This window comes from Coregonus clupeaformis, chromosome 23 (genome assembly GCF_020615455.1).
Source record: "Coregonus clupeaformis isolate EN_2021a chromosome 23, ASM2061545v1, whole genome shotgun sequence".
Taxonomy (NCBI): domain Eukaryota; kingdom Metazoa; phylum Chordata; class Actinopteri; order Salmoniformes; family Salmonidae; genus Coregonus; species Coregonus clupeaformis.
This window is the reverse complement of record NC_059214.1, coordinates 40,539,873-40,552,678: the sequence shown is the minus strand read 5'-3', so window position 1 is coordinate 40,552,678 and position 12,806 is coordinate 40,539,873. Positions and strand designations below refer to the sequence as shown.

At 43.1% G+C, this 12,806-nt stretch overlaps 1 protein-coding gene across 5 annotated transcripts in view; it reads left to right on the top strand.

Annotated features, from left to right (window-relative positions):
- Window positions 1-9,592, top strand: part of LOC121536948 (leucine-rich repeat and calponin homology domain-containing protein 1-like) — a 104,312-nt gene extending 94,720 nt beyond the window's left edge. For 3 of the 5 annotated variants that reach the window (XM_041844622.1, XM_041844620.1, XM_041844619.1), the window contains 4 exons: window positions 1,576-1,685; window positions 1,799-1,936; window positions 2,062-2,139; window positions 3,834-5,650. In XM_041844622.1, the coding sequence (XP_041700556.1) occupies window positions 1,576-1,685; window positions 1,799-1,936; window positions 2,062-2,139; window positions 3,834-4,112 (605 nt within the window). In that variant the 3' untranslated portion in view covers window positions 4,113-5,650. Of the gene's footprint in view, window positions 1-1,575; window positions 1,686-1,798; window positions 1,937-2,061; window positions 2,140-3,833; window positions 5,651-9,220 lie in introns of those variants that run through there. The other 2 variants (XM_041844623.2, XM_041844621.2) reach the window with 1 other exon arrangement.
- The last annotated feature ends 3,214 nt before the right edge of the window (window positions 9,593-12,806 follow it).

Genomic DNA, 12,806 nt, shown 5'->3' with positions numbered 1-12,806 from the left:
CTCCACACATAACTTTTGGACTTTATAGCGTTCCCAAAAAGCATGGATTATTGAGTCATTATTAGTTTTACACTTAAGACTTGTCTGCCGTTGTGCTGTAGAATTAGGGAATTTTGTCTCTTGTATAATACATTCTATACATTAGTTTATACTGGATTAAGTGTACATTTTAGTTAACTGTAATTTCGTTAGTTATTCTCCAATTTTCTCTCCATCTTGTGCCAACATCAGGCATTTTTAAGTCTTGGTTCCAATAGTTTATATTTTTTCTAAGAGTTTGTCAGTTGGATATGCGCTCTGCAAGGTTTTGTAGATCTTACCTATCATATGAACATCATTTTTTGACTCAAATAAGATTTCCTCAAGGTTGCTCTGATGTCCAAAATATTTCAAATCCAAATGTTGTGATATGTAACTTTTCACGTCTCATTCTGTTGTTGTATTGTTAAATGTTACTCTTACCCCTTGCTAACCATATTTACACTCTCTAATAATCAATATCCTGTTCTCTTTATGGCGATAAGGGAGGTTGACCATCGCCCCTCGCTGCCCCCCTCTACCCACTCTGATAGTTATCAGCCAGTCATGCTTCTGGATGAGGCCTGTGTGTGTTTATCTCTCACTTCCTACTTGGATAGCCCCTCAAGGAGCCATTTCCCTGTGAGAGATGATCAGATAGGCCCATGTTATTAAGGCCTGGTGTGAATACTTCAGAAATGCGTTCTCCTTCCCTTTTCCCCAAGCATGGGTTGAATTATCCAGTGACTCTTGGGCTCCCTCATGTGGTCTGAATGTGTATCACAAGGCAGCGCTACTGAACGTGTGGTGTGTCACTGAGCTGTAAGGAGATTTATGACTAGAAGATAGGCCACTGACTGATTTAGTAAATTATTCACTCCTATTTTGTAGAATATGATCAGAGGCTATGCCCGTTTCTCTCACACACACACACACACACACACACACACACACACACACACACACACACACACACACTCTGAATACATTTCCTCCTCCCACACACAGTAAAAACAAACACTACTTCTCTGTAGCTGTGACTTGCTTATTTTGTGCTTACCCAGATGAATGTACAATAAGATAAGATGGATAAATATTCTGCATTGCTTCAAGTCTTTTTTAGAACTTTCAGTTACATTAGTTCCTTGAGGGCTTGCTATTCTATCTGTTGGTATGCAGGATTGACTAAGTGGAACACCTTTAGGAAACCCAGTCTTCCACATTCACTTCCCAGTGCAGATGACTGTTTCCATGACAATGAAGGCAGCCCAGAGCCCAGCACGGTAGAGTGCATCTGCATTAGTTTATATGAATAAGGGGTTATGCAACTGTACAGTATCAGTAGCTACGCATCCGCTTGTAAGTGAAAGTGTGTTTCCGTGTCAGTGAATATTGCAGTATGCATTTATGTAGGCTACAGTATGTATTTTATGGGTGTGAAGTGTGTGTGGGGGGGTGTGAATGACTATATGTACAGTACAATATGTGTAGGTGTTAGTTACTGACATCCTGTCTAATGGATGGCTGTTGTTGTTCTCTCCTGCCTGTTGGGGGCAGTATTCCTGAGGACCCATAAGACCCTGGAGTCTGTTGACCCTCAGTTCACCATGAGGAGGAAGATGGAACAGCTGAGAGAAGAGCTGGAGCTGATGGAACAACTCAGAGACGTGAGAGCTTCTCTCTCTTTCTCGCTTCGGGAAGTCAACTCCCCAGTATTAGCATTATGTCCTCAGTTTGTGTGTGTGTTTTGAACCCTCTTACCCCTCCTGTCTCTCCTCAGAGCATAGAGAGCAGACTGAAGGTGGCACTTCCTGAAGACCTAGGCTCCTCCCTCATGGATGGGGTGGTGCTCTGCCATCTGGCCAATCACATTCGCCCACGCTCCGTGGTCAGCATCCATGTGCCCTCGCCTGCTGTGGTACGTCTGGGGGTCAATGAGGGGTTAAAAAGGGATATGTGGGAATGGGTGATTCTTTGTGTTATAGACAGTTATAGTCTCCGTTGAGCTCTGTGTTCTGTGTGACCCTGTGTGTGACCCCGCAGCCCAAACTCAGCATGGCCAAGTGTCGGCGGAACGTAGAGAACTTCCTCGATGCCTGTAGGAAGATGGGCGTTCCCGAGGTGAGACACACCCCCTCCTTTCTGTTAGATAGTGGCACCTCATTGATCCTGAATCAGCCACTGTATTTCAGATTCACTGTTAGAGATAGGATTTAACTGAGGTAAACTGATCTTCGATCTGTTAATAATTTGAATAAAAGCTACAGTGCATCATTGGGTTTGGAATCAAGTTGTGGGTGGGCTGATTGGGGATCAGTGATGCACACAGCCTGTATAGAACACAGATAGTATACACACTAGTATGGAGGGTCAGAAAAGGCTGGGTGCTAGTGCTGGGATGAAACTAGACCATTTGAGAAGTCTACAACTTATTTATTTTATACGGTAGTACAGTTCTAGGATATGTATTTGACATCGGGACCAAACCCCTTTATACTCATCACTCAAAACAATCTGCCCAGTCGGAGCACATAGTTTGATCCCAGAACTGGCACATTTAGCCAATCACCTTCCCATCCCCCTCTACTCCTCCTCTGAGTGAGTGTAAAATGTATGACACAAGCATTAAAGCTGCATCTTCATCATCATCATCATCACACTGGACTATGCTGTCATCATCACTACCCACTACGGCTTTGGGCTTCCTTTATACTTTAGAACTTTGACCTGGCTCTTGTCTGGTTCTGACCCCAGCTAGTGCCAAAGAAAAAAATGAATTTAACAGGAGCTGGTGTGCTGTCATTCCTGCAGAAAAACATGGCAGAAATGTTATGTCATTTACTTGACTGAAAGATGTCCTGTGTGCATGGGATGAAAACATAATATAATATATATAATATAAGTGTGCTTGTGTGTGAGTATCAAATTGACCCTGGTGACTCAGTACTGTGTTGATTTCTCCTTTAGTAAATAGTCAGTAATTATGTGGTAGTGAAAACTGTGGTAGTGAAACTCATTATTTGATCTTACCCTGGTGTAGTAATCCCTGCTGTGTTTGAGTAGCCTGCTGGGACTGTACAGTAGAATACACAGTATTACCAATACCAACAGTGAGACTGTTTGAGACCTCTTGGCTGCTTCCTTAGACCTCCTGCTTGCTTGCTGATTCTACTGCTGCTTGCTGGCTGAAATGTCACTGCCTCGCTGAAACAGGTGCTTTGCGCTGGATTGAAAGCTAATGCAAGTGAAGGCGTAGCTGGCTAACACCACCCGCACCCTCATTTCTCCTAAAGCTCCACACCCCAGCATGGCCTGCTTTCTGAAAGAGAGACAGAGTTCAGTTTCAGTTTTATAAATTTAAGTCACACACTCTCTCTCAAAAAGCAGACCTGCACGTTACCCACGCCTGCGCCCTGCACATAAACACACACCTTGACCCCTGACCTCTGTTTCCACCGGGTAACATCCTGCCTTGTTTCTCTCTGTTCTATTTTCCTGCTGGACCACCCTCCCTCTTCCTTCTCTTCCTCTCCTCTGCACCTCTTCCCCTTATTTGTCTTTTCCTGGCACTCCCTTCCCATTTCCTCCTTCTTCCTATGGTATTTTCTCTCCTCTCCTCTGTTCTACTTCCCTCTCTCATTGTTCTCCGACACTTCTATCTGACTGGATTTCTCTTCTTCATGTGCAATATCCTTTGATGTTCCTCTGTGACTCCTTTCATCCATCTGTATCATTCTTTCCCTCATTTTCCAATCCTTCTCCTTTCATCTTTATTCACCTTGTATGTTTCCTCCTCTTCCTCCTTGGGCCCTCAGTCTTCCCTCTGCTCAGCTTATGACATCATCCAGTGTCACCTGCGGCCGATCCGTGTTACCGTGTGCGCCCTGGTCACCATGGAGACCCCCACAGAGGGGAGGGACTCAGACAGACAGGGGGAGGGCCCAAACCCAAGCCCTGCCCCCGAGGCTTCTACACAGGTGGCCCAGGCTCCGCCTCCAGCATGGCAGCCGTGGGACCTGATTTGCTCGAGCCTGTTACACGTGTTCTGTCTCCTCCTGCTGTTTGTGGCCTATAGCTGGAGCGAGCTGACGTAACACCACCTGTCAATCTCCTGTCAAAGCCCGCCCTGCCCTCCGCATTTGCCAACACTTCTCCTCCGCAATCCTCCTCTTTTTCTTCAACCTCTTGTTTCTGTGCTCTTCTCCTCTGTCCGGGAAAACTACTGATTCACACACACACAACAGTGTCTCATACACAGTTGCATTCATGCACAAATTGCAGATGCGCACCATTAAACTCCAATAAATACTGACTCACAACCTCACACGCATGCATTCATATACTGTCCCCACCAATACTGCACATTCCAACTGTTGAAAAGAAGCCTGGAGCTTGTACACAAGAGTTACCTGAAGTCTCTCTACAACTCTTTGGCCAATGCGTCAAATCAAGCCTGTCATGTTGGACTGTTCGTTTTATTAATGCCCTCTGGGGTCACAGACATGTCGTATGGGGTCATACACACTGATTCCCCATGTGGTCATACAGTCTCTTTGTTCCATACAGCCTGTCTAGTTTGGGTCCAGTCCAGGTAAGCACAGAGCACTAGTACAGCTCCTCTATCAAGCTGGATCTTGGAGCTTTTTTGTCACATTGGTCACTCTCTTCAAGACACATCAGATACAGTATAACAACTGTATTATTTATACGTTTACGTCTGTTTGAAGGAAATGGCAACGCTCAATAGTAATGCCATCCATGACACAAAGACACAACAAGCAGTGAATAGGTTTGGACCTAATAAACACACCACTTATGACTAGACTGTAATATGTCACACAGCACACTGTCACTAAATAAAGTTCAATAATCACGTCACTACTGCACATCTCTACCACTCAACCATCTACGTTACTCTCGGACTACTATAGTTGATTTACCCTGGGGGAGTTACATTACTAAGGTAAAGTATGTATACGTTTTGGGCCAACTGTTGTGCTATTCTGTCGTGGTTCAAGCCATATATTCATTTTCTTATTTTAAAACCTCAAGAAGGTACTTTGGATGGAAGTTTATTTTACCCAAGCACCTGGACTGAATACAAGGTGTGCAATGATCATTTCTAAACATACAATCATTTGCACATGCAATTTTACAGAACTGACTAATCTGGAGGTGTTATGTTGAAGGGCTAGTGAATATGATATGTGAACTGTACTATACTGTACTAGAAGCTCATTCATTTATATGAGAGCTTTGATACTTTGAGACCAGCAGTGCTGCTACTGTCCATTGATGTATGTCTGTAGTTGAATTTAAAGCAATGAGGGTTAACCTAATTTTCTAACTTAATTTAAAAGCCATGGATGTAGTGTCCAAAGTTGCCCCCAAACTGCCCATCCATTTCTATCCATATTTTCCTTTTAACTCGGATGCCATGTTAGCTTATTCACTGTTGTCAGGTCAACCTCGCCAGTGACTGCAATTGGTACGCCATTACTGTATACTATTAGTTGGGTGTGTTTTAACTCGTAGTCGGTGCTGATTTTGATGGACCTTGAGGCTTTTTCTGACTTGTATATCTGATGGTGTGAATGGAACTGGTAGTAAATGTACAGTTTGGGGTTATTTCCATCCTCTCTTCTATTCTGTCTCTGTGTTGCTGTTCTCTGAAGGAGGATGATGAGTTCAGTGCTGTTCAGATTCTTCATATACAGTGGGGAGAACAAGTATTTGATACACTGCCGATTTTGCAGGTTTTCCTACTTATAAAGCATGTAGAGGTCTGTAATTTTTCAAAAATCCAGAAACTCACATTGTATGATTTTTAAGTAATTAATTTGCATTTTATTGCATGACATAAGTATTTGATCACCTACCAACCAGTAAGAATTCCGGCTCTCACAGACCTGTTAGTTTTTCTTTAAGAAGCCCTCCTGTTCTCCACTCATTACCTGTATTAACTGCACCTGTTTGAACTCGTTACCTGTATAAAAGACACCTGTCCACACACTCAATCAAACAGACTCCAACCTCTCCACAATGGCCAAGACCAGAGAGCTGTGTAAGGACATCAGGGATAAAATTGTAGACCTGCACAAGGCTGGGATGGGCTACAGGACAATAGGCAAGCAGCTTGGTAAGAAGGCACAAACTGTTGGCACAATTATTAGAAAATGGAAGAAGTTCAAGATGACGGTCAATCACCCTCGGTCTGGGGCTCCATGCAAGATCTCACCTCGTGGGGCATCAATGATCATGAGGAAGGTGAGGGATCAGCCCAGAACTACACGGCAGGACCTGGTCAATGACCTGAAGAGAGCTGGGACCACAGTCTCAAAGAAAACCATTAGTAACACACTACGCCGTCATGGATAAAAATCCTGCAGCGCACGCAAGGTCCCCCTGCTCAAGCCAGCGCATGTCCAGGCCCGTCTGAAGTTTGCCAATGACCATCTGGATGATCCAGCCAAGTTAACAAACAGATAATCCATTTCGAATACCACCGTACCTTCTCCGCTATGCAATCCGGTTTCCGAGCTGGTCACGGGTGCACTTCAGCCACGCTCAAGGTCCTAAACGATATTATAACCGCGATTGATAATAGACAGTACTGTGCAGCCGTCTTCATCGACCTGGCCAAGGCTTTCGACTCTGTCAACCACCGCATTCTTATTGGCAGACTAAATAGCCTTGGTTTCTCAAATGACTGCCTCGCCTGGTTCACCAACTACTTCTCAGATAGAGTTCAGTGTGTCAAATCGGAGGGCCTGTTGTCTGGACCTATGGCAGTCTCTATGGGGGTGCCACAGGGTTCAATTCTTGGGCCGACACTTTTCTCCGTGTATATCAATGATGTCGCTCTTGCTGCTGGTGACTCTCAGATCCACCTCTACGCAGACGACACCATTTTGTATACATCTGGCCCTTCATTGGACACTGTGTTAACAAACCTCCAAACGAGCTTCAATGCCATACAACAATCCTTCAGTAGCCTCCAACTGCTCTTAAACACTAGTAAAACTAAATGCATGCTTTTCAATCGAACGCTGCTGGCACCCGCCCACCCGACTAGAATCACCACTCTCGACGGGTCTGACCTAGAGTATGTGGACAACTACAAATACCTAGGTGTCTGGTTAGACTGTAAACTCAACTTCCAGACTCACATAAAGAATCTCCAATCCAAAGTTAAATCTAGAATCGGCTTCCTATTTCGCAACAAAGCCTCCTTCACTCATGCTGCCAAACATGCCCTCGTAAAACTGACTATCCTACCGATCCTTGACTTCGGCGATGTCATTTACAAAATAGCCTCCAACACTCTACTCAGCAAATTGGATGTAGTCTATCACAGTGCCATCCGTTTTGTCTCCAAAGCCCCATACACTACCCACCACTGTGACCTGTACGCTCTTGTTGGCTGGTCCTCACTACATGTTCGTCGTCAAACCCACTGGCTCCAGGCCATCTATAAATCACTGCTAGGCAAATCCCCGCCTTATCTTAGCTCATTGGTCACCATAGCAGCACCCACCCGTAGTCTGCGCTCCAGCAGGTATATCTCACTGGTCATTCCCAAAGCCAACACCTCCTTTGGCCGCCATTCCTTCCAGTTCTCTGCTGCCAATGACTGGAACGAATTGCAAAAATCTCTGAAGCTGGAGACTCTTATCTCCCTCAATAACTTTAAGCATCAGTTGTCAGAGCACCTTACCGATCACTGCACCTGTACACAGCCCATCTGAAATTAGCCCACCCAACTACCTCATCCCTATATTGTTATTTATTTTGCTCTTTTGCACCCCAGTATCTCTATTTGCACATAATCTCTTGCACATCTAGCATTCCAGTGTTAATACTATTGTAATTATTCTGCACTATAGCCTATTTACTGCCTTACCTCCATAACTTGCTACATTTGCACACACTGTATATATATTTTCTGTTGTATTTCTGACTTTATGTTTTTTTACCCCATATGTAACTCTGTGTTGTTGTTTTTTTTTTGTTATTGCACTACTATGCTTTATCTTGGCCAGGTCGCAGTTGTAAATGAGAACCTGTTCTCAACTGGCTTACCTGGTTAAATAAAGGTGAAATAAAAAAAATAAAAAAATGGGAGAAGGTCATGTGGTCTGATGAGACAAAAATAGAGCTTTTTGGTCTAAACTCCACTCGCCGTGTTTGGAGGAAGAAGAAGGATGAGTACAACCCCAAGAACACCATCCCAACCGTGAAGCATGGAGGTGGAAACATCATTCTTTGGGGATGCTTTTCTGCAAAGGGGACAGGATGACTGCACCGTATTGAGGGGAGGATGGATGGGGCCATGTATCGCGAGATCTTGGCCAACAACCTCCTTCCCTCAGTAAGAGCATTGAAGATGGGTCGTGGCTGGGTCTTCCAGCATGACAACGACCCGAAACACACAGCCAGGGCAACTAAGGAGTGGCTCCGTAAGAAGCATCTCAAGGTCCTGGAGTGGCCTAGCCAGTCTCCACACCTGAACCCAATAGAAAATCTTTGGAGGGAGCTGAAAGTCTGTATTGCCCAGCGACAGCCCCGAAACCTGAAGGGTCTGTATGGAGGAGTGGGCCAAAATCCCTGCTGCAGTGTGTGCAAACCTGGTCAAGACCTACAGGAAACGTATGATCTCTGTAATTGCAAACAAAGGTTTCTGTACCAAATATTAAGTTCTGCTTTTCTGATGTATCAAATACTTATGTCATGCAATAAAATGCAAATTAATTACTTAAAAATCATACAATGTGATTTTCTGGATTTTTGTTTTAGATTCCGTCTCTCACAGTTGAAGTGTACCTATGATAAAAATTACAGACCTCTACATGCTTTGTAAGTAGGAAAACCTGCAAAATCGGCAGTGTATCAAATACTTGTTCTCCCCACTGTAGGTTATTCAACATACTTCCACACACAACTGTACTGTCTGTATGTTCACTCATCACCATAGTTGCATTGAGGGGTCTTTTTGATTTACTTGTTGTTTTTGCTGCCTCCTCGTCCATCTCTCTATTTCTGTCCCACTCGCTCCCTATCTCCTCTCCCTCCTCCCCCCACTCTCTCTCCCTCCTCCCCCCACTCTCTCTCCCTCCTCCCCCACTCTCTCTTCCTCCTCCCCCCCACTCTCGCTCTCTCTCTGTTTCCCTTCTTTCTCTTTCTCTGTGTGGAACCTCCATAGGATAAGCTGTGTCTGCCTCATCACATACTAGAGGAGAAGGGTATGATCAAGGTGAGCATGACGGTCCAGGCGCTGGTGGATGAGACCTCAACCAAGCAGGCTCTCTTCACGTGAGAGGGAAGGAGACCAACACACCAACATACAGACACACACCACTTAGTCTGGGGTTCATTTTGTCAATGTGACGAACACAGTTGCCATTGTACCTCCTGAAAAAGCCTTTTCCAAGGGACTGTAGCTTATATCTCAGTCTTCCTTTCGTGATTCTTACAACCATGGTTTGAAGTTACACAGTGGGGCCCCGTGTAGCTCAGTTGGTAGAGCATGGTGCTTGCAACGCCAGGGTTGTGGGTTCATTTCCCACGGGGGGCCAGTATGAAAATGTATGCACTCACTAACTGTAAGTCGCTCTGGATAAGAGCGTCTGCTAAATGACTAAAATGTAATGCGTTGGGTGCCCTAAAACACAGTAGTGGGCTGTACTAATGTGGATATTCAAAGCTGACATTGGTGTCCACGTTGATAATTTTTCATTCTTACAGGAGTGCCCTGGTTTGTTATGGGAGCATCCAGCACCTTGGACACTCCTGTAGCTTGAACCCTGCCTACAACAGCTTCTAGCATGCTGCACTGTGTATAATTGACTATGCATTTCAAGGGCTGTCAGTTTCCACCCCTCTATTCCTAAGGCCAGGTATTATCACCCTCAGTAATTTGAGACTAGACACCGAACACTCCAACATAGCGGTCTCTCTGCTACAGCATCCCTATTTAAAGATATTTATAATGAATATGGCCAAGTGGTTGAGAATTGTATACATTGAAAAGAATCCCCCAAATATTTTTTTCTAATAGGTAATATATTTTAGGTATAGTTCTGTATGATGTTTTACTTTGAATTTGTCTCACCTCGTCTGTAGAGGTTGAAGGGTTGTCCTAAGATTGTGGGAACGTGGTGTTTTGGTTTTTGAATAGGAAGCTGTGGGTATGTAACTCAGGGGAGGTGTGGGCTTACTACACTGTGATGCTTCATTCCATAGCCTGCTTTTCTGTCAATGGTATTACTTGCGTGTGTGTGTGTGTGTGTGTGTGTGTGTGTGTGTGTGTGTGTGTGTGTAGACTGCATGCGTGAGAGACAGAAGAAAATAGTTAGATGGAATGAAAAAGAGCGAAGGAGAGGGTTTGCATGTCCAAGTACATCGTATACTGCTAAATAACCTCTCTTGAAGTATCTGGTGATGCTGACAATGCTAGGTGGTCATGTAGGACCTGCAAAGTAACTGAAATGCATTCACTGATTTAGAGACACTGTTAGCAGCATCTGAAGAGTTTTGCTTGAGTGCCCAATATCCTACCACTACACAAACAGCAGAACACTCCAATATAAGCATACTAGGTGTGTGTGCGTGTATACGTGTGAGCGAGCGGTGGTGTTTTTTCTATTGTACAGATATAATGCATTTTCTACAGCTTGGTATCCAAAGCATAAGCTTTAGCAGTAATATCAAACACAATGTTTCACTGGATAGATTTGACAGTTGCCAAAACAACTAAACTGTTTTTTCAGAGCCACTTATAAGATTTATGATCTAATGTCTTTAGTATGGTAATATTTCTTTTAATGAGAAGTGTTGATGTGAAGCTGTAATGTGATGATGGTTTGTGCAAGTGGGTTTCGTATTTAGAAAGTATTTATATAACTCTATTAATAGTATTTTTTATATTTTAGTTAAACTAACAGTCACTGCCTTAGATAAACAGCCACACTCCTCAGGCAAAGTTAACAATCTCTTAGAATCAGGATCTGGATTGATCTCGTTGTTAACATAGCTATAATGCAAAGTAATAACAATTACAACACTACTACTATTTATGTACAGCTAACTGCCAAAACAGCTTAAATGCGCCTTGGCATAGATTCTACAAGTGTCTGGAACTCTATTGGAGGGATACAACACCATTCTTCTACAAGAAATTCCATAATTTGGTGTTTTATTGATGGTGGTGGAAAATGCTGTCTCAGGCGCCGCTCCAGAATCTCCCATAAGTGGTCAATTGAGTTGAGATCTGGTGACTGACACACACACACCCTTTAAACCCCCTATGCTCCTTTGAGACACCTCTTTCAGAGTCACTGAGATCTCTTATTCAAGTTATGCTGGCCAGAATTATGGGAACTGGGCATTTTTATACATGACCCTACGCATGATGGGATGTTTTAATTGCTTAATTAACTCAGGAACCACACCTGTGTGGAAGCACCTGCTTTCAATATACTTTGTATCCCTCATTTACTCTAGTGTTTCCTTTATTTAGGCAATTACCTGTATATAATGTAGCTTATATTTAATATAATTCACAATACATTAAAAATAAAAATAAACATTATGCACATGAATCCTACTTTAATACTCAAAGTAATTCCCTTTCCACTTAGCTAAATGGAACTACTAAGAGGCTAACATACCAGTATCTCCTTCTCCCAGTTCTAACATTTCCTTCAATATTTTGATGATAGACCAGAGATATGTGGAGACTGAAGGGAAATGTGACCGGGATATTTGTTAAGTAAGAGAAAGTGACTGTGTATTGTTTCCTTTAGGCATTATGGAGGTTTGGGCCATGTGCTGCAAAACCTTTAGAAACTTAACGAGGGGACTTTACATGAAAAGAGATCATTACTTTACTGTTAATTGATTAGTCAGTCAATCCCTTTGGCCTTTGGGAGGTTGATGTTTATTGTCATGAATCTTGCCCTGGAGGCAGAATTTAGGATTTCCGTTAGATGGGCCAGCTGCAAAGTCAAAGTTGGATATATCGAAAAAATTCATGAAAACAGAAATTAGCTTTTTGGTCTTCATTTAGGGTTAGGCATTAGGGTTAGCAGTGTGGTTAAGGTTAGGGTTCAAATCAGATTTTATGACTTTGTGGCTCTGCCATCTAGAGACCACTCTGCAGAGCTGCCTACAGGGCAAGATTCATGACAATAAATGCTAACCTGCCTTTGGGAGTGGCTGTGTGGCTGCCGACTGGCCTGAAATGATCTGCACTTTAAAAATAAGTATTTATAGTTTGTTTTGACAGCTAACAAATCTCAGTGCTCCATTTTGATTTAGAAATGTATGTACGGCATAATATGAAATTGAATTCAAACTATATTATATAATTGTGAGAAATGTTTTTACCACGGTGTAACTGTTGACTGCTGAGTGTTGAGCAGTTGTTTTCTACCTTTCTCTGTACATAGTCCTGAAAGCTTGTACTCAGTTTTGTACTTATGATTGGGAGGACATTTATTTTTATGTGATGTATGTTTGTTTCTTTTGCATTTTGATGTACCATATAGAGTACCAGTCAAAAGTTTGGACACACCTACTCATTCAAGGGTTTTTCTTTATTTTTACTATTTTCTACATTGTAGAATAATAGTGAAGACATCAAAACTATGAAATAACACATATGGAATCATGTACTAACCAAAAACGTGTTAAACAAATCAAAATATATTTTAGATTCTTCAAAGTAGCCACCCTTTGCCTTGATGACCACTTTGCACACTCTTGGCATTCTCTCAACCAGCTTCATG